This window comes from Tachyglossus aculeatus, chromosome 12, assembly GCF_015852505.1.
Source record: "Tachyglossus aculeatus isolate mTacAcu1 chromosome 12, mTacAcu1.pri, whole genome shotgun sequence".
NCBI classification, from domain to species: Eukaryota; Metazoa; Chordata; class Mammalia; order Monotremata; family Tachyglossidae; genus Tachyglossus; species Tachyglossus aculeatus.
The window spans coordinates 30,701,781-30,724,449 of record NC_052077.1 but is presented as its reverse complement, the minus strand read 5'-3'; the positions used below and the strand labels follow the sequence as shown (position 1 = coordinate 30,724,449).

The window sequence follows — 22,669 nt, the reverse complement described above, 5'->3', positions numbered from 1 at the left end:
ATCACAGAAATGTTTTACAGAACTTGTTTAATGCTTAGCACTTGTGTAGAACTCTCTTCAAAGCACAATCAATGGATCTTTCTACAAAGTGCCCACCACTGAAGCTCCCTCGTGCTCAAGAGAATTCTTCCTGGGCTCTTTACAATTCAGAAGAGGGAAATAACATTCTTCTCTTCTTTTAATCTTCCCACTGGTGCCAGATTATTCATTAGGTGTGGGGGGATGTTTTCAGGGAGTAACTCTCCAGCTTTCTTCCATTTAAGTTAAGGATAGGCTTGGGAAAGCAGCTGCTTGTTAATTAATCCTCACAATACCTCTGTGAAGTAGGTAGCTATTATTCTCATTTTAGAGATGGGGAAATGTGGGCAAGGTTAAATAACTTGTCCAGAGACACTCAGGCAATCAACATCAGAGCCAAGGTTAAAATAATAATACTTCATATACTGCTATTTATCTGGAAGCTCAAGGCAATTAGCACTGAGAATTTTTTTAACTTCTTGTCTATGACGTTATTTCAAATCCCCATTTTTAATGACGATATACTTTTTTACAAAATTAATAGTAATGCTATTAACATTCTAGATACATTACAGCTGAAATGTAGGTGGTGAGTTGGCCAATGATCATTTTAGATTGAATGTTGGTTGGTCTGACTTTTTTATAATAATTAATGTGGTATTGGTTAAACATTTTCTTTGTGCCAATCACTGTACTATGCACGGCAGTCCCTGTTCCACTTAGGGTGCACAATCCCAGGACTTAGAACAATTCTTGGCACATGGTAAGTGCTTAATAAACACCAACATTATTAAAGGGGAGGGAGAATGTCTCCTTACTTCTTGGAACCATCAGCAGTTGGGAGAGTACAATATAACAGCGTTATATCGGACACGTTCCACGTTGAACATTCCCTGCCCACAAGGAGCTTACAGTCAGACAGAAACTCAGAACTCCTGACACTTAGGGCTGTGCTCTTTCCACCAGCCTATTAGGACCGAGACCCTTCCGATTCCCAGGCCCATGTCTTATCCATTAGTTCACGGATCCTGAGCTCTAATCCTGGCTATGCCACTTGTCTGCTATGGAAACTTGGGCAAGTCACTTTAAGTTCTCCATGCCTCAGTTATCTCACCCATAAAATGGGGATTATGTCTGTGAGCCCTAAGTGGGACAGGGACTGTGACCAACTTGATTATCTTGTAACTATCCCGGTGCTTAATACATGCCGGGCACATGGTAAGCTTTTAATTATACCATTAAAAGAAAAAAAAAGATTTTGTTGCCACTGCTTAGGTATTATTCATCCTTAATTCATGGTGGGCAACACTGCTTAACTGTCTTCTGGGCAACACTGCTTAACTGTCTTCCGTAGTACTGCCATTATAAAAGCAAAGATGTCATCATCTTTATAATCCAGTGACTAGATGTGAAAAATAAAAATACACAAGTTGGTCGAACAGTCAGTCTAGATGAATACTTTTTTGTTTAAAAAAATGACAAAAATCAGAAGCAGCTGAGTATTTTTTATTTGACAGTTATCAAAATCAACTAAGAAAGGACTCCTCTGTCTATCCCCATATTAAGTTTACAAAAGCTATTAGGCAGATATTTGAAAATTTTTCTTCGGATGCAGGATCTTTTACATAAGACAAATATAAAATAAACATTGTAAAAATTCATTAAAAGGAGATATATTTGAAGTGCATAAGTTTTTTACACAAATATACAGACTAGTTATTTTATAAACATAAATATCAGCATAGATAATAACCTAGTTTATTACTTAGATGTACTTGTAGCAAGGAACTAGAATTCACCCGGAACCAAGACATCCAGCATTTTCACTTGGATGGTAATTTTAACTTTTTACTTGATTTCCAAAAAAGAACCAGTTTGTGGGTTTCCTTAAACTACTGTGCCTCGCTGATGTACTTGCGTTTCTGCATCTACAGCACAAAAAGAGATACTGCCAGCATTTTTAATTAGAAATTCCCACATATTCAAATCCATATTTTATTTATAAAAAAAAATTTTATTGCCCTCCCTGATAATGTAGTCCATTATAGTAATCTAGGATGAGCTCTTTAAAATGTGATGAAAATTAAATAATGTAAAGCCTCATCATTTAAGTTCAAATAATATAGTTGCATTTCAGGCTTGAACTGAAGCTAGATAAGATTCCATAAGATATTTAAGAAGAGGTTTTGGGGGCAAAACCTAGTTTCATTTATGCTGTTCAGGTTTCCCTGATCAATTGCTCCTGTAGCAACCAGGTCTGCTCACTCAGACCGAAAATAAGGATAAATAAGGAGGGAACCAGAGGTTGGTCTATAATCCCCCATATAATTGTGTTTTCAATAAATCATCATGTTATGATGATTATCCAATGCAAGAAAATTTGTGTACAGTCTTGAAAAATCTGTCAAGCATAAACCCATAGGAACCTGGATTTATTAGCTCAACTGCATGCCTCTCAGAAATGAATATTTTTCATCTCTAAAATAACATGCACACTTAATCGAGACAGATTTTATGCTATTCCTGTACTGCCAAATGAGTTTCAATAGCATAAGCACCAATGCCTCTATAAACACAAAAACCTATTAACTTTAAATGGTAACTATTGAATAATTGCTTGCTCTTAACCATTTGCCATTTTAAAGCAATAAAACAAGCACTACCAGAAATAACAATTTTTGAAAACATCCATAGCTTGTGCAATAATCCAGTCCTATTTTCTGTCAGTTTGTTTTTTTCAGAGGCATGATTTTTCTTCCTTAACCTTATGAGAACACTGATGTTCAGAAAAGATATTGACTGTCTTGATAACCCTGGCAATTTCAATCACTTGCAGTGACTCCAAATTATTTCTCCTCTAAGAGAAACAGAATCTCTGGTCTTGCAGTTCCAACAGGAGGCTGATAAGAGACTTGGGTGGTTTCAGACGATTCCTTTTAGGATGTGGATTCCTCCGCAGGTTTTCTTAGGAGAGCTTCTATCCTTCACTGCTCTTCCCCAGTGACGCAGATGGAAATTACGCAGAATTACTTACATTTGGGGGATAAAAAAAAACACAGATATTTTGATTAATTGTTAACATCCAGCCACTTCAGTTTCCACATATACTTCAGGAAGGAATTTGAATTATGGACACCTAGCAAGAAAAGGAGCAGTGTGGCCTAGTGGAAAGAGGTAGTACTGGGTATGAGGAGACCTGGGTTCCTATCCCAGCTCTGCCACTTGCCTGCTGTGGGGCCTTGGGCAAATAACTTTTCTGGGCCTCAGTTTCCCCATCTGTGAAATGGGGATTCACTATCCATCACCTCTCCATCTTAGACTGTGTGGTCCATGTGGGACAGTCTCTCACTGGAGCCTAACTGTAGACTGTGGGGCTGTCTCTGATCTGGTTGCATTGTTTCTACCCCAATGCTTGGCACATATTAAGTGCTTAAAAAATATCATCATGGTTATTTTAACAGTGGAAAGCAAATTCTGGCCTTGCAAAAATATATACTTTCAGAGCAGGTTAAAGCAATTTATTTGCCTCTGTTGGGTGCCAGAGGGAAGAGTGTTTGAATAATGGAACTACCTGCTATTTGGAGATGGAATCAAGAATTGGTTTAGGGTGCAACTCTGTCGATCAATCAACTGGCTAGGGAGAGGAATTATGTTCTTCCACTCTTTAGCACTCCCCATTACCCTCCACATTGGGCCACAAACCACTAGCTTGTCCACCAAACGTCCACATAAGGCAGGTACTAACAGAACATGGAAATACCAGGGTTCTCCTTTGCCATCCTGGAGGTAATACATGTACATTATGCCATAGGACTTGTGTGGGATATATCCCTGGGAGAATCTCTGTCCCCTCTCCTTTGCTCCAGAATTGTTGCGTTTCTCTCTCAGGACCCTGGAAACAGAATCTCCGTTACTGAGCTCTGGGGCTCGGCAGTAGCAGTTGTGTCAGGGGGAGATTGGGTTTTTTAAATATAAATACCAGACACAAAGGCATCTGGTGCTGTATTAGTACCAGACAAGGGACAGTGTCCTAGATAAAATTGGGTAAATGGTCACCCTACCTCCACACTCTCAGGGCAGCGGAGAAGAGTTTGGAGACTTCCCTGAAGGCAGGACCTGGAAATGGCAATCCTGGGCAACCACCAGTTCCAAAAAGTCCTAGTCCAAGTCTTGCCTCTGGCCTGGAATGCCCTCCCTGCTCAAATCCCCCAGACAGTTACTCTCCCCTGCTTCAAAGGCCTTATTGAAGGCACATCTCCTCCAAGAGGCCTTCCCAGACAAAGCCCTATCTTTCCTCATCTCCCACTCCCTTTTGTGTCCCTTTGCTCTTCCCCTCTCCCAGCCCCACAGCCCTTATGTACATATCTGTAATTTTATTTATTTGTATTGATGCCTGTTTCCCCCACCTCTAGACTGTAGGTAGGGAATGTGTCTGTTTATTGTTGAATTGTTGCATTTTATGTTTGTACGGTACTCTCCCAAGGGCTTAGTATAGTGCTCTGCACATAGTAAGCGCTCAATAAATATGATTGAATGAATGAATGAAAAAGTGATTCACCCCAATTAATCAGAGGTACTTACCGAGAGCTAGCTGTGTGCAGAGTACTTGTGTACTCAAGTTCAATACAATAGAGTTGGTAGACGTGATTTCTGCCCAAAAAGAGCTTACAGTCTAGTGGTGTAGCCAGGCATTATAATAATTACAGATAGGGTAAGGGCAGAATAGAATAATAAGTACTTTAAGTGATTTGAATAAGATTTAATATAAAAGCAACTTGGATCATCTTTCTTCCAATCCCTTGCTACTTTAAAGGAAATGATTTAATTGTACTGTTTAAGTTATTGGGATTATTTCTAGTGATATGCTGATGCCAACATGCCTTGATATTCTATTTGATGGAAATTTTAAAAGTTAAATGCATTTTTTGCCTGGGGACCAACTCTTTTTTCCTCTATTAAACTTCTCTTTCATTGTAATAATATGTTCCAAATGCATTGTTCCTTTTAATTAGAAGACCCAATTACAAAGATTGTTGTTTGAACAACCACAATGATTATTTTGGCATTACTAATGATGTTGGGAATATGCTGTAGAAGTAAATACTCTGAAGCTCCAGAATCAGACCTTTGCTTACTGTGCTTGATTCACAACAGTGAGACAGTGAATAGCTACTTAGTGGGCACCTTTTAGGGAGTCTATTAAACAGGTAAATGATTAATAACGTCCGATGTTTGTGCAGGCTTTAAATGTCATAATTACATTTTAGGCTAGGTCTGATATTAAGCATTCAGCAAACATATTCACCTGTACACTAGCTACAAATACTAGTTATTTAGTTTGCAGAGGGAAGGAGGGAACTTAAATTGGATGACTCTCACATTAAAAGATATTAGGTTCTGTCTTTTCCAGATCTTTTGCTAGGATATTGAAATTCTGGATAGGTACAACAGGTTAGAATCCTACCAGTAAGCGAGGGGTATTATTTCTTAACCACTAAGTCAACGGCTCTGTTTAAATGCACTCACATAGAGAATCTTGTATTTAACTGCTACTATTCATTCATTCAGTCATATTTATTGAGCACTTACTGTGTGCAGAGCACTGTCTAGGATGACTCAGGAAACCCTGTCGACATTGCAATGTCTGGTTTCAAGGGGTCTAAAAGGATGTATATTTGAGTAAGGTGAACACTTTCGTGGACCGCAAATGGTGAGATGAGAGGAAAGGGGAGAAAAAAAGAAATGCCACTCCAGGAGAATTTCTGAGGATTTTTGAGCAGAAATGCCAAAAATTGAACAATTCCTTCAAACTGAGATGGGTTGATGACCCAAATACTGAGCTATCTAACATTGAGATGGCAATAGAAAAATGAAATAAATGCCCACAACCCAACATCAAGAAGATCACCCCCATCTTTACCATCAGGCAAAAACTCCTGAGAGCTTCAAGGCTCTCCATCACCTCACCCCCTCCTACCTCACCTCCCTTCTTTCCTTCTCCAGCCCAGCCCACACCCTCGGCTCCTCTGCCACTAACCTCCTCTCTCTGCCTCATTCTCACCTGTCCCACCGCCAAACCCCAGCCCACGTCCTCCCCCTGGCCTGGAATGCCCTCCCTCAGCAAATCTGCCAAGCTAGCTCTCTTCCTCCCTTCAAAGCCCTACTGAGAGCTCACCTCCTCCAGGAGGCCTTCCCAGATTGAGCCCCCCCTTCCTCTCCCCCTCCCCATACCCCTTGCCCTGCCTCCTTCCCCTCCCCCAGCACCTGTATATATGTTTGTACAGATTTATTACTCTGTTTTACTTGTAAATATATACTATTCTATTTATTTCATTAATGATGTGCATCCAGCTTTACTTCTATTTATTCTGATGACTTGACACCTATCCACATGTTTTCTTTTGTTGTCTGTCTCCCCCTTCCAGACTGTGAGCCCGTTGTTGGGTAGGGACCGTCATTACATGTTGCCAACTTGTACTTACCAAGCACTTAGTACAGTGCTCTGCACACAGTAAGCACTCAATAAATACGATTGAATGAATGAATGAATCTTTACCACAGAGGAGCCTGTTCTAACGTAAGGACTCCCTTGGATCAGTGCTGTGTGTATATTGGAAGTTTTTTTTAAAAAACCCACCTGCAGAGTCCTCCTTTGACCCTGGCCAGGTTTGCATGGGAGAGCAGAAGTCTATCCTGGGCCTCCTTGTGCTTCCTCAGACTACTGTGGGAAACTTCTTGCCACACTGTCTCTTTGTCTACATTCTAGGAGTTAATCTGATGCCATCCAGACCAACTATGGGTTGAGAATGTGGGCTGGGAGAGTCAGTACATGTTTGTTTCAGGGCAAGAGGATTCTGGCATGTCTAGATGTTCAATCCTGTCATATACCCTCTCTGTTTCCTGCTTTCTTGATTATTAAGAAGGAAGAAGTTTTTCAAATTTGAAATGAAGGACCAGTGACCAGAAGAAGCACGGGCCTATGAGTCAGAGGATGTGAGTTCTAACCCCAGTTTCTAATCCCAGCTCTGTCATTTGTCTTCTGTGTGTGACCTTGGGCAATTCAGTTTACTTCTCTGGGCCTCAGTTACCACATCGGTAAAATTGGGATTAAGACTGTGTCTCCCTTTTGGGACAGAAACTGTGTACAACCAGGTTACCTTGTAACTCCTAAAGTGTTTAGAACATTGCTTGGCACATAGTAAGTGCTTAACAAATACCATAATTAGCATAAATTGTTAATAATAATAATTCACCCTACTAATAGCAAGAGATTTTACCACTGTAAAAAGGATGCTACAGAAAGAATATGAGCCATCAGGGTCTTTAGTGTCCCTGTTTTTCAAAGACTGATCTGAAAAAACTACACCAAAATAATGAATAATACTCAAATTATCTACATATTGCTGAGTTCTACATTAAACCAAGAATAAAAAGAGCATTTCCTGTCTCCCTAGTCATTATTAGCTGGCAAAGATGGAAGAGTGTAGAGTTTTGTCTGCAGAGCTTCTAAATATGTGTCCATAAAAGTGAAAAAGGATTTCAGCTAATGTGAAATTTGATACATGCTGTGGACTTTAATATTTATTTTTGTCAAGGGTGTCAACTGAGTGGATTTGGTCGTAATCTAATCCAGAAGTTTGTGTTTGCAGTAGATGCCTTTTAAAAAGTGATTTTAAAAATGTCGTCAAGCAGTCTGAAGGAGTTGGATAAGATTTGACTGGGTTTTTGGCTAACAGCCAGCAAAGTGCTGCAGGTGAATGTGTGAGGTCCGTTTTAGGTCCATTTTCCTTCCGATTACAAATCTGCTCACGTATCAAGACTTCCTAAACTCTTACCTTTCTAATTTCATTAAATATCTTGGGTAGTTCCTTCTTTTTTTAAAGGAAATCGAAGATAGCTTATGAATAACCGATGGTTGGCATTATGCAAGATATCTACTGCTAATACATATGCAGGAATCCTCCTGCAATTGCTATTTGCACTACTGTAGTCTTTGAAGAGTTCTAAGCGATTCCGATGCATCTTGGCTCCTCCCAGCACAGATTTGATCATTATTTATAAATGATGTTGAAATGCTTAGGGGCATTATCCTGATATACACCAGATTTTGTAAAACGCAAAAACCTTCCAGGACATGTTTAATTCAACGTTCGATTGCCTGCTTCTCAGAAACTTTACCATCTGTATTTTCCTTGAGCTCTGTTCAGCCATAAAAAAGGCATTTTCACACCTTTGGTTACAAAGGAGGCATTTTGCCACAGGTAAAGCAAGAGAAAAGTGCACTTGGTGTATAGTTGGTCTCTGTACCGGTTACAGTTTCTCATTACTGTACTTTTATAGGTAAAATGGGTTATTTTGCTGCAGCCCCCAGCCAATTTCTTACTACAGTGCTTTTAAAACCTGCTTTGAAAAACATTCATTAAACAATAGGCATTGAATTGTTTCCTTCCCTGAATGAAGCCATAAAACAGGGTTGTATGCTAACACACTAACCCATTACTGCTTGCATATGCATATTAATCGGCTAAATAGCGTATCAGGGCTCACTTTGAAAGCAGCATTCTATTAAAAATGCACGTGGTGAGGTAGAAAAAGACTATATTTGAACAAAAAATAGTACTTTTTTGGAAGTGATTTTAATTCCACAGGATAAATTAGTGGATTTAAGGATCGCCAGTATGTGCAATAATTTTAGAGGCTATGGAAGGCAGGATGAAGGGCTTGTGGTAAGTAGAAAATTAAGGGGAAACTAATTTTTTGAAACTCCAACTGCAAAAGGCAAATTAGGGAAGTAGTAAGATTCAGCTGCTCCTGACTCCATCCTGGAAGACACTGTAATCAAGACCAGTCATACTAGTAATGTTGGAATGCTGCCATATAGTTCAGATAAAAACAAATAGGTTTCGTATAACTTTTCAAAACCTAGTTTTCAGGGAAAATAAATTATCACCAAGAAAAACGACCAAACAAATCAAGTTTGTGGTTCGGGGAAGGAAACAGATTTTGAAATGCTTTAAAATATAAGTATGACTGGGAAATGTGCTTCTTCTGGATAATATGCTTCAGCTACCCACACAGGATTTCAAAACACATGTTTATAGGCACTTTGATAATTACAGTCTCCTGGCGCCCGATTTTATGACCACCGCTAACACAGATATGAATTACCACTGCCTAAATTTAGAAAAGCAATTTTTTTTATGCTTAATACCTCAGGGGAAAGGCACTCGGGAGTGGAGAGGCATACATCTTCTCTGGGGACAGTTGTGTCTGTGTAATTTTCTGCGCAAGGCCAGGTTGGCTGAAATCAGAAGAGGAAAAATCACAAAGTGTTGTTTAGCAAGCTGCTTTGTTGGTGTCTGGAGAAGGCGATTACAAAACAACATATTTGATACAAGCTGCTGCACTGTTGCTATTTCACCAATTGCTGTTCGGTATGCTATACCATCCACTAAAGTAGTCACTGAACGTTAAGCAATGATAAACAGGAAAACCGGCAAAGTAAATCACTTAAAAGCTGAGTCTCTTTCGAAACTTGCTTCTTACTAAAACATTACCTGCCCTCACCATTTGGGGAAAGTCAATCAGTCACACATATTTTACAAGAGCCTTGACCAGAGTGAGTTTGATCCACAGTTCAGGGGATTTGTGGATCAAACCCTGTAAACACATTTCTTGTCTCCCGTATTGTGAAGAAGGATCAGACTGGCTTTGGGGGGAATAATGCACAGAAGAGGATCACCGTTTGAGATTGATTCCTGCTCTGATTGAACTTTTGGTTAACAAAAACGAAGAGTCTGAATTAGAGCCAACAGTGAGCAGGTTATTAAGCTATTGCAAATATTTCTGACCATTCATTTTTCTGTTTTACCCAGAACAGTGAGCTTTCATGCTTAATCTATCAAAATTAGCTTTCTTGTAAATCATTTTAAATGCTTACCTTTAAATACATCTTCCTATTTGCCCTTTGAGTTTGTGCTTTGTTGGCTCAAACAATTAACTCTCCGTGTTACTAAAGAACTTCAGTCTTAAGACGCTGGCCATTTTAATGTAAATAAAAAGGTAAAGACGTTTCAGAAGACTTTCCTTTGGCTGTCTTTACACTGTATGTAAGCTATTAAAACTCTGATAGCAAAATACACAGCAGCAAAAATCCCCATAGAAATATCATGAATACATTCTTTTTTTTCAGCAGTACCACGACTCGCTTGTCCTAGTTCCCCACTGATGCTCCTACCTGCATCCAGCGTCAAGTGACTCAACAAAGACAATAGTTTTTGACCAGTTTTAGAGTTCAGTTTTATTCAGCTGATCTGTGATTTCTTTTTTTCCAGAACGGAAACAACAGAAGAGTCTAGTCTAGAATGCCACAAAATCTTTAAATGAACTGGATTCTGCACCTCATTGGCAAGCATGAAATTCAATTAGCAAGTTAATTATGCCACTCTAGTTTTTTTTGTGTATTTGTTCCATGACTGCCAAATATTGGCAGGAGCGGAGCATTCAGTTTTCTTTGAAGTCAGTGAACGCACTGGTGCAAAGCTGATACGTCATATTTTTCTTCAAATTTGCCTTCGACCATCAGTTAAACAGTATAGGAAACTCGTTAACCAAAGAGAACACGATACCTCCGAGTTCAGAAACGGTTTCCCAACAGTTACCTCCCACTCTTCCCGGATGGCAAGCACACAATTTATAAATTAGAAGTTGTGATGTAAGAAAAACCATAATAATAACATCAAAATTCCTACCTGGCCTCTGTCCCTTGATAAGGAGTAGACCCATCATGAAAAAGAGAAATGCCAAAAGGAGCTGCTGGAATCTCATTTTTGCAGTCACACACACAAGCAAAAAGATATCTACAGCACTCCCAGAAAATCAAACAATCCCTAAAATAGTCCTGCAGTATCAGTGGGGTCTAGCTCACATTCTAATGACAAGCTTCGGAGTGAACTGCCAGCTGCATTTTCTAGCAAGGTTAATGATCACATAAGACAAGGTTACTGGTGCTGCACTCTGGTCAGTGCCTCCCCCTTTCCCTGAGCCCCCTCCTTTTCTCCTTCTTTGTCACTCCCCCTTATTTTCCATAAGCAAATAGTGGAGAAATGAAATGTCCATGTAAACAGTAACTCCAGTCAATGCGAGGGCAGGGAGCGCTCTGACTTCCCTTTAAATTCAAGTTAGGTAAGGAGAAATATGTAAAACAAGGCACGATACTGTGCCCCCCTCCCCTTTGCCATTTGCAACTGTTTAAACTTTGCATTGCCCATCTTGGTCCCACATGCAGAAAAGCCATGGAAATGACAGGAAGTCTCTCTTTTGTCCCTTTCAGAAAGCATTCTGAAGCACATACTTAAGACCCTCAAATGCTTTGTGGCAGGGCTAGCTGCTGAAATGCTTGATCTTCCCTAAAGTAGCTGCAAAACGCTGGTTATTCATGGTGAAACTAAGCTTTTAAAACTGATGCCCGGCTTTAGTCCCATTAAATGATCATTGGAGGTCTGACATATATTTCATTGCTCCAGTCCTGAAAGAAGTTCAAACACCTGTATACTGAAAATATGATACGATTCACTTAGTAGGAGGAAGCAAGGCCAGTTTAGACACAATGCACACTTAACTAAGAAGTGCAGAAAGACCCACTTGAGATTAATTAAGGATTTTTTCTGACATATTTTAATTCAAATACATGTTGCCTTCTATTTTGATATGTATATATATATGTATATATATATATATACACACATATATATATATATACATACATATATATATATATAAATCTGCAGGTTGCCCCAAATTGCAAACTTAATTGCAAATTAAGGATTTTTTTCTGACCTATTTTAATTCAAATACATGTTGCCTCCTATTTTGTGATATATATATATATATATATATATATATATATATATATATATATATATAAATCTTGTGGGTTGCCCCAAACTTCTGAAATCAAATAGAAGGACCGTGTAGACACCAGCTTAAATCTGTGAAATACAGATGCAATCCTGGTTGTAAACTGGGTAATCTCCGCTTGGCTACAGAAAGCCTAGGGACCTGGGTTTCTTTTAGACTTGACGTCAGCTCTTGGGGCTGTGTTGGTTCTAAAGATGGTTCACTATCTCTTGCAGGTTTTGTATGAATTTTCAGAGGCCAGGCATCAGCCTACAAAAACTCTCAGAAGATGGTCTTAAAGATATTGAAAGATTCTCAGAGCCTGTTGAATCCCAAGAATCTCGAAGGGAGTACTTAGAGATAGTTTTCAAGGTCCTTGGGTCATCAAATGGCTTCATAAAAATGATTAAACTAGATAAAATACAAGTGGACCATTTGATTAACTCTGAATTCATTGATAGGGAATGAGATGACCACTGTTATCTGCCCGTTATTTGAGCACTGAAATACTGAAATGTTCACTGAAATATTATCCTTCCCATCTGGGTTCACTGACATACTATCTTTTCCAGCTTGGGAAACACATAAGAAAGCCATCAGCAGCCTGGCAGACAGTGTAGCATCATCTAGTCTAGATTAAATATCTATGAAATAATGGTAATAATAATAATAACAATTATGGTACTTTTTAAGGGCTTACTATGTGCCAAGCACTGTTCTAAGCTCTGGGGTAGTAATAATAATAATAATAATGGTATTTGTTAAGCACTTACTATGTGCAAAGCACAGTTCTAAGTGCTGGGGAGGTTACAAGTTGATTAGGCTGTCCCACGGGGGCTCACAGTTTTAATCCCCATTTTACAGATGAGGTAACTGAGGCACAGAGAAGTTAAGTGACTTGCCCAAAGTCGCACAGCTGACAAGTGGCAGAGCCGGGATTTGAACCCGTGACCTCTGACTCCAAAGCCAGTGCTCTTTCCACTGAGCTACGCTGCTTCTCCAGATGCAAGATAGTCAGTCCCTGTCCCACATAGGGCCTCACACTCTTAATCCCCATTTTACAGGTGAGGTAACTGAGGCCCTGAGAAGTGAAGCGACTTGCCCAAGATCACACGGCAGACATGTGACACAGCCGGGATTAGAATCCATGGACTTCTGATTCCCAAGCCTGTCCTCTATCCACCAAGCCATGCTGCTTCTCACTAAGGTACATTGCTTCTCAAATTGTGTGGTATTTATTAAGCGCTTACTATGTGCCAGGCACTGTACTAAGCGCTGGGGTGTACACAAGTAAATCAGGCTGGACACAGTCCCTGTCCCACTTGGGGCTCAAAGTTTCAATGACCATTTTACAGATGAGGTAACTGAGGCCCAGAGAAGTGAAGCGACTTGCCAAGGTCACACAGCAGACAAGTGGCAGAGCCGGAATTAGAATCCATGACCTCCTGACTCCAGACCCATGGTCTATCCACTACACCATGAATGGTAGTGTTCAACCCTTTTTACTGCTTGTGAAATTTGCACTTGTCATAGAGAAATATCCAATAATCTTTGTTCTCTTAGATGCAATTTCCTTTACCTGTAATTTATTTTAATATCAGCCTCCCCCATTAGACTGTAAGCTCCTTGTGGGCAGGGATCCTGTCTACTAACTTCATTGTACTCTCCTAAGCACTTAATACAGTGCTCTGCACAAAGTGGGTGCTCAGTAAATACCACTGATGATTGATAGTTCTAGCAGTTCTAGTTGGGGAAGCAGCATGGCTCAGTGGAAAGAGCCCAGGCTTTGGAGTCAGAGGTCATCGGTTCAAATCCCGGCTCTGCCACTTGTTAGCTGTGTGACTCTGGGCAAGTCACTTCACTTCTCTGTGCCTCAGTTCCCTCATCTGTAAAATGGGGATTAAGACTGTGAGCCCCACGTGGGACAACATGATCACTTCGTAAACTCCACAGTGCTTAGAACAGTGCTTTGCGCATAGTAAGCACTTAATAAATGCCATTATTATTATTATTAGTTACCCGGTACTTGGCTCAACGCCAGGCACCCTAGTAACTGCTTAGCAACTACCGCAATTATTATGTCATATTTAACATTAAACATGGGAAGGAAGCAGCAGGCAGACAGATCAAGACTGTGAGCCCACTGTTGGGTAGGGTCTGTCTCTATATGTTGCCAATTTGTACTTCCCAAGCGCTTAGTACAGTGCTCTGCACATAGTAAGCGCTCAATAAATACGATTGATGATGATGATGACCCAGGATTTGAAACTTGTCCAAAGCAGAGAAGCAGTAGATAGGCCTGGGAGTTAGAAGAACTTGGGCTTTAATACCACTCATCTCCTTGTCTACTATGTGACCCTGGGCAAGTCACTCTACTTCTCTCTGTCTCAGTAACCTCATTTGTAAAACGGGGATTTAATCTGTGAATCCGATTTGGGACAGGAACTGAGTCCAAGGTGTTTAGCTTGCATCTACCCCATTGCTTAGTACAGTACCTGGCACATGATGATGGTGGTGATGATGGCATTTGTTAAGCGCTTACTATGTGTGAAGCACTGTTCTAAGCACGGGGCGGGGGGATACAAGGTGATCAGGTTGTTTCACGTGGAGCTCACAGTCTTAATCCCCATTTTACAGATGAGATAACTGAGGCTCAGAGAAGTTAAGTGACTTTCCCACACAGCTGACAAGTGGCAGAGCCGGGATTAGAACCCATGACCTCTGACTCCCAAGCCTGGGCTCTTTCCACCGAGCCACAAAGCAGCATGGCACAGTAGGTAGAGCACGGACTGGGAGTCAGAAGGTCATGAGTTCTAATCTCAGATCCACTACTTGGTTGATGTGTGACCTCCGGCAACTCACTTAACTTCTCTGTGCCTCAGTTATCTCATCTGTACAATGGGGATTGAGACTGTGTGCCCCACATGGGACGGGGACCATGTGCAACCCGATTTGTTCGTATCCACCCCAATGCTTAGTACAGTTCCTGGCATATAGCAAGTGCTTAAATAATACTACAGTGGCTTAAATAATATTATATTATTATTACTATTATAGGAAGCACTTAACAAATATATTTAAAAAAAGTACAGGAGCCTTCTGGTTCAAGTCCACCCAGATCCAGCTTTGTGCCACACCAGTCTGACACTAGGGGCTTGAGTTCCAATTCACCTCTGGACTGTCCTGAACCCCTGCAGAGGCAAAAAATCTACCAGTTGTATTGTTGCAATCAGAGCTGGTGACTTCATTTGATCAAAGGCACCATGTAGTCACTGAGGCGAAGAAGCTGTCACAAAATACAAAAGCCCTTTCAAACTCTAGTCACAAATCAAAGGAAGCACGTGCCATTCTTTTCATTCATACATACACCTGCATGCAGCAAAATACCATGGAATTCAAAGGTTATGTCTTTCTTAGGAGCTGATTTTAGGACTATAGAATAGAGGCTTCTCTTTAAATAGTAACCTGAACCATTGAAATCAAATGCTGGTTGCTAAGGCTATTTCATTTCTTCTCCCTCTTTGCTTCTCTAATGAATAAATAGGAGTTAGAAGAGGCTTCTGAGTCTAAATCAGAAAATGCAGAAGAGCAAACTAAGGTCTAAGTTCTCTTGTCCTTTCTATTGGTTTCATTTCTTGTATTTTTAAAAGTTAAGCCTCCATCTGACTCTTATTCTAACTGCTGCAAACAAGTGGGGAGAGAAGACAAAGGCTGGAGGAAATCACTAAGGTATAAAATGAGGAAATAAAGAGAAGGGTGGCCAGTGGTGCAACTTATGGAGACATTCACAGATGTGGTGAAGTTTTTTCCATTCTAAAGTGTATGATATAAGGGAGTTGTCATATCCTAAATCAACTTCATTTTGCAGTGATATGGTAAATTTGTATAATATTTGGCACAGAAGGATTGTAGGAGTTGGGTTTTATATGAAAAATGTGTCAAAAATGTGGTGATCAAAATGAAAGTGAGATATTATCCTCGGGAGTGAATGCCATGCTGAGAATCCCTTGCCCACTTATCAATCAATTATATTTATTAAACACTTACTGTGTACAGACTACTGTACTAAATGCTTGGGAGAGTATAACACAATGGAACAGACACATTCCCTGTGCCTCTATATATAGAGAGAAGCAGCGTGGCTCAGTGGAAAGAGCCAGGGCTTTGGAGTCAGAGGTCATGGGTTCAAATCCTGGCTCCGCCAACTGTCAGCTGTGTGACTTTGGGCAAGTCACTTAACTTCTCTGAGCCTCAGTTCCCTCATCTGTAAAATGGGGATGAAGACTGTGAGCACCCTGTGGGACAACCTGATCGCCTTGTAACCCCCTAGTGCTTAGAACAGTGCTTTGCACATAGTAAGCACTTAATAAATGCTATCATTATTATTATTATTCTTATTATTATTATTCCCTGCCCACCTGGACAATGTGCCCATGAAAATGCACTAGTGAATCTTTTCAGTCTCCTTGCCATTTGTCCTACCACCAACAGGACGTATGTTGGAATCCTTTTTGCAGTGGAAGTGATGGTTTGCTCTGAGCCATGCAAACTCTGCCACCTGATCCCCTGTGCTCAGCAAGGGCCAGTTGTGAGAAAATTCACAGGAATAGTAGTTGATCACACGATAAAAAAGATTTCCCATTTAAAAATGGATTTACTCCTTATCCAACCTTTACTAACGCTTCTGAAGGGAATAATCATAATAATAATGGCATTTATTAAGTGCTTACTATGTGCAAAGCACTGTTCAAAGTGCTGGGGAGGTTACAAGGTAATCAGGTTGTCCCATGGGGAGCTCACAGTCTTTATGCCCATTTTACAGATGAGGTAACTAAGGCACTGAGAAGTTAAATGACTTGCCCAAAGTCACACAGCTGACAATTTGTGGAGCTGGGATCTGAACCCATGACCTCTGACTCCAAAGCCCGGTCTCTTTCCACTGAGCCACGAGGATCAGACTGATAGCAGGAGAATCTGGCATGGGTAGCAGTAATATATTATGCAATAGATTACGGTAACATACGCTTCCTGCACTCTATGTAGATCTAAACATAGATAAAGAGAGAACTCTGTGTGTGTGTGTGTGTGTGTGTGTGTGTGTGTGTGTGTGTGTGTGTGTTTGTGTAGTATATGGTGCATAGATCTTTGGAAAGAGCAAGGGCTTTGGAGTCAGAGGTCATGGGTTCAAATTCCGGCTCCACCAACTGTCAGCTGTGTGACTTTGGGCAAGTCACTTAACTTCTCTGGGCATCAGTTACCTCATCTGTAAAATGGGGATTAAGACTGTGAGCCCCAAGTGGGACAACCTGATCACCTTGTATCCTCCCCAGCGCTTAGAACAGTGCTTTGCACATAGTAAGCGCTTAACAAATGCCATTATTATTATTATTATTATTATTATCTTTATGCTTCATTCTCAAAGTTGATGCTGAAATAGACATGTATGTAGGTATGGCTGTAAAGACTGATACATGACAAATTTTTTTCGTATTGTTGATGTACATACAGTTCCTGATAATACTGATGCATTGCTCACAAAGGACCTATCTCTGTTTTAGAGACAATCTCCTGGAATATCAGTCTTCTCCATCTTCTATCCCCTCTCTGGGTCACACCTGGAGAGTTTCCAGTACTCTACCAGTCTCAACTTTGGGAGGGAGAGTCAAGCAGAGGCCTACCCATTCCATTCCTAGCTTGGTCAGTGGCTAGCGAGTGGAAGGCAATCTGCTACAAGTCAAAACTCACCTGCACTGAGAAGCAGCAGCATGGGAGAGATTCAAGGGTGGAGACTCAAGTTTACCGCGCGGAAGGAGGCAGTGGTAAACCACTTCCGTATTTTTCCCAAGAAAGCTCTGTGTTATCACTGTCAGAATGACTGCAGATGGAGGTGGGGCGTTCTGGAAGAGTTGAGTCCATGGTGTCACTATTGGTCGGAGACGACTCGACAGCATAAGACAAGACAAACTTCTATTCTCACTCATTCATTCATTCAATCGTATTTATTCAGCACTTACTGTGTGCAGAGCACCATACTAAGTGATTGGCAGAGTACAATATAAAAGTAAACAGACTCATTCCCTGCCCACAACGAGCTTACAGAGAAGGGAAGGTGTCTGCCAACTCTGTTAGTATGTTTGGTTTTGTCTCCCCCTTTTAGACTGTGAGCCCACTGTTGGGTAGGGACTGTCTCTATATGTTGCCAATTTGTACTTCCCAAGCGCTTAGTACAGTGCTCTGCACACAGTAAGTGCTCAATAAATATGATTGATGATGATGATGATACTCTCCCAAGAGCTTAGTATGGTGCTCTGCACACAGTTAGCGTTCAATAAATATGGATGGCTGATTGTTCTCTTGACTTGTGCCTTCTGGATAGATGAAGTCTCTGAAAAGTTCCATCCTGATCCATCAATCAATCAGAGATTTTTATTAAGCACTACTGTGTTTAGAGCACTTTACCAAATGCTTAAGAGAGTACACTACAATAGAGTTGTTAGACAAGATCTCTGCCCTCAAGAAGTTTACAATTTAATGTGTTTATAATCCAGTGGATTCCATTATGCTTTGTAATCAACAAATCAGTGGTATCTATCGGGTGCTTACTGTGTGCAGAACATTGTATTAAGCACTCGGGAGAGTACAATACAACAGAGTTGGTAGACATTAATAAATTGCGGACACGTTTATAAGTGCTGAGGGGCTGAGGATGGGGTGAATATCAAAGGCTTTCAGCCTGCAGATACAAGGGCATGGGTGATGCAGAAAGGAGAGGGAGTAGATGAAAAAAGAGCTTAAACCTTGCATCTGCCCTCCCTGATCTGTGTTGTTTCCATTCAGAATGAAAAGGAACATCTTGTTTCAAATCTTGCTATGATCCATTCTCAGGTGTTCCACTCAATAAAGCTGTGCTGCAGTATGCTTTGTCTTAGTCCCGGTGAACTAACCTCATTCCAGGATCCACTGTGGGTAATCTCATCCTGCCATCTGATGTTGAGTATGGTTCATGGGTGATGCTGATGAAATTACTCAAGGAGTTAGATAAGTCTTCCATAGGAAGTCCAGATTGTCACAGGCATGTAAACTCGTTAATAGATCTTCTCAACTTGGTACAGGTCTCAACATCCCTTTATCACTAAAGTCAATCAACACCAACTCTGTTGTACTCTCCCAAGTGTTTAATATAGTGCTCTGAACAAAGTAAACTTTTGAGAGGCAGTGTGGCCTTGTGCATAGAGAATGAGCCTGAAAGTCAGAAGGGACTGGGTTCTAATCCTGGCTCCACCACTTGTCTGCCGTGTGACTCTAGGCAATTCCCTTCACTTTGCTGTGCCTCAGTTACCTCATCTGTAAAATGGTAGTAAGACTGTGAGCCCCATGTGGGACATGGATTGTGTCCAACCTGATTAGCTTGTATCTAACCCAGCCTTCAGTACAGTACCTGGAACATAGTAAGCACTTAACAAATGACACAACAACAAGGATGTACTGCTTAGGTAGATTTTGCAGACAGCGCTTTTCTGTATTGGCAGTGCAAATCTTTGACTGTTGGGAAGGGCTTCCTGGGTGTAGGCTAAAATGTGAATTTGCCTTTCTTCAGGCTTCTGCTTGGTCTGCAGTCTGTGCTGACTGCAAAGCAATTCATAACCAACTTTATGCCTTCTCAGCACTTTTCAGAGCCAGGTCTGTTGATGGTGTCAAATGCTTTTTATAGGGTCTAAGAAAACAGAAGGTCAATCTGCATAGGGCTTTCTCCAGTTTTCTTTCATTTGTTGTGCTGAAAAGATCACATCTGCTATAATTTGATTTTTATTCCTGATTCCACAAGGGTTACCCTAGGACTGAAGCAGGTCTAGATTTACAGACACATTTACCATATAACAAGTGGTCAATCCATAATCTTCTTAAAAAGAAAGCCAAGTTGACCTTTGGTACTTATTTATAGCTATTTCCTTTACCATGCATCATTATAGATTTCCTGAAGGTTTCTTTAGCTTAATAGATTTTCTTATTACATACAGGAGAAATTGCTGACCCCAAGGCAGCATACTATTAATTGGAAATTAGAGAAATAGTTTGGAACACAGTCATTCTGACCATTCTATAGACTTTCCCTGTGAGTTTTGGCCTGTTAACTTCAATTTACCGGCTCTTAGTTTCTCCATTTCCAAAAGGGTTAATAATAGTAATAGTTAGTAGCATAAAGAGCGTGGCTCAGTGGAAAGAGCCCAGGCTTTGGAGTCAGAGGTCATGGGTTCAAATCCCGGCTCCGCCAATTGTCAGCTGTGTGACTTTGGGCAAGTCACTTAACTTCTTTGTGCCTCAGTGACCTCATCTGTAAAATGGGGATTAAGACTGTGAGCCCCCCGATCACCTTGTAACCTCCTCAGCACTTAGAACAAGTGCTTTGCACATAGTAAGTGCTTAATAAATGCCATTATTATAAACATGCTAGGCTGAGTCAATATCTGCAACATATTTAGAGGTGTTTGATTGAAGGGTACTTAGTAGGTACAGGTTATATGAATAATTCATATGCACATAAATTCCAGAACCTCAGTTGCCCTCTCAGGATTGCACCTGGAGTGTTTCCAGTACTCTACTAGTCTTGGATATGGAAGGGAGAGTCAAGCAGGGGCATACCCATTCCATTCCTAGCTTGGGTAGTGGCTAGCAAGTGGAAGACAATCTGCTACAAGTCAAAACTCACCTGTGCTGGGCAACATCAGCAAGGGAGAGAGAGAGTCAAGGGCAGAGACTCAAGTTGACTGTGAGGGAGAAGTCAATGTTATTATTATTGTTGTATTGTACTTTCCCCAGTGCTTAGTACAGTGCTCTGCACACAGTAAGCGCTTCATAAATAAGACTGAATGAATTGAGTGAATAAACAGTTAAACCACTTCCATATTTTTACCAAGAAAACACTATGGATACACAACCAGAATGACTGCAGGTGGAGGTGAGGTGTTCTGGGAGAGATGCATAAGAAAAGACAAATTTCTCATATTGCATAATCTTGCGACGTTTAATGAAAATGAATATAAAGGCTCATTTATTGTAACCTTATATCAATCAATCAATCAGTCATATTTATTGAGTGCTTACTGTGTACAGAGCACTGTACTAAGCGCTTGGGAAGTACAAGTTGGCAACATATAGAGGTGGTCCCTACCCAACAGTGGGCTCACAGTCTAGAAGGGGGAGATGGAGAACAGAACAAAACATATTAACAAAATAAAATAATAGAATAGATATGTACAAGTAAAATAAATAAATAGAGTAATAAATATGTACAAACATATATACACACACACATATATATATATATATATATACATTATATAAATGAAAGTTTATGTGGACTAAGTTGGTTTATGGACAGTTATGGGAAAAATGAATTGGATATGTCTGAGAAGCTGAAATTTAAATAAGGGACAGTCTGCATGTAGGACATTTATTCAGCACAAATCTCATTCAGATTTTTCCCATGATCTTCCTGGGCACATGTTCTGGCAGCAATGATACGGCTGATCAAAAATGCTACATCAGCCCCAAACTGAGCCAAAATACATATTTGTGCAAGAGACCATAGCTCCCAAAAAAGGCACGATTTGGAGACTGCGGACATCCACCTAGACACTCATTTGTCTGGAAAATGCCAGTGTTATGGGGAATTTTAGACATTTAAGTATATAATACTCAAAACTAATAAGGGCATTGGGATGCGGGTGAGATTTTTATACAAAGTCTATCCAAGTTCCTCACTTACTTATAATGATTATTACCCACAGTACTGGGTTAAAGTGATCGCCAAATTTGAAGTAAGGGAAGTTCCAGTAATATAACGTGTGCAGGGATAAGAGAGTTTCCCTCCTTCATTTGAAATGGGGACTTCTCCATTCTTTCCATAGGACATAGGAAAGGTCCTGTGAGAAGCAGCTTGGAAAGGCTCAGTGGAAAGAGCACGAGCTTTGGAGTCAGAGGTCATGGGTTCAAGCCCCAGCTCTACCAATTTTCAGCTGTGTGACTTTGGGCAAGTCACTTAACTTCTCTGTGCCTCAGTTACCTCATCTGTCAGCATGGCTCAGTGGAAAGAGCCCGGGCTTTGGAGTCGTAGGTCATGGATTCAAATCCTGGCTCTGCCAATTGTCAGCTGTGTGACTTTGGGCAAGTCACTTAACTTCTCTGGGCCTCAGTTACCTCATCTGTAAAATGGGGATTAAGACTGTGAGCCTCCCGTGGGACAACCTGATCACCTTGTAACCTCCCCAGTGCTTAGAACAGTGCTTTGCACATAGTAAGCGCTTAATAAAGGCCATTATTATTATTATTTTTTCCAAGGAAATGAGTATGTTATTTGGAAGAAGGAGGTGTTAGTGTTCTTCTTTCTCTTTTCTTCTTTGTTTCTTTGAATCCAATCCAGTCAAAAGGTTTTTTATAATAAATCTTAATGGTTTCATAAGCAGCAATTATGATTTATTGGATAAGTTATATATTCTGAAACCCTCTAATGAACTCTATCATTGCAATTTTGGAATTTTTAAAAGAGCCCATTTATATGAGACTATCATGACCATTCATTTGTAAGAGTCCTGGGATCTTATTCTTCTGAGCAAGAGAGCCTGGGGGCAGGGGAGGGCTTTGGCTGGTTAAAGCATAGGAAGAATTAGTAGGCATTGTGAGTTCTGGACTTGGGGGAGTACTGACTTTGGTTTGCGACCACAATTGAGGTCCTATGTTTTCATTCCTTCATTTG

General features: G+C 40.5%; 1 protein-coding gene and 2 non-coding genes across 3 annotated transcripts; 2 read left to right on the top strand and 1 right to left on the bottom strand.

Moving 5' to 3' along the window:
* Positions 1-1,503: 1,503 nt before the first annotated feature.
* On the bottom strand, positions 1,504-10,901 carry APELA (apelin receptor early endogenous ligand). The gene is made up of 3 exons (XM_038755193.1): positions 10,770-10,901; positions 9,230-9,319; positions 1,504-3,047 (listed from the first exon to the last, which is right to left on the bottom strand). Exons 1-2 carry the CDS (start codon positions 10,843-10,845, stop codon positions 9,231-9,233), a joined length of 165 nt encoding a protein of 54 aa, XP_038611121.1. The 5' UTR covers positions 10,846-10,901; the 3' UTR covers positions 1,504-3,047; position 9,230.
* Positions 10,902-17,513: 6,612 nt separating this feature from the next.
* On the top strand, positions 17,514-17,651 carry LOC119936010. Its single transcript, XR_005453605.1, has one exon. It is a non-coding gene; the product is annotated as a small nucleolar RNA SNORA7 (small nucleolar RNA).
* A 2,824-nt stretch (positions 17,652-20,475) lies between these two features.
* LOC119935888 lies at positions 20,476-20,613 on the top strand. Its single transcript, XR_005453487.1, has one exon. It is a non-coding gene; the product is annotated as a small nucleolar RNA SNORA7 (small nucleolar RNA).
* Positions 20,614-22,669: the final 2,056 nt, after the last annotated feature.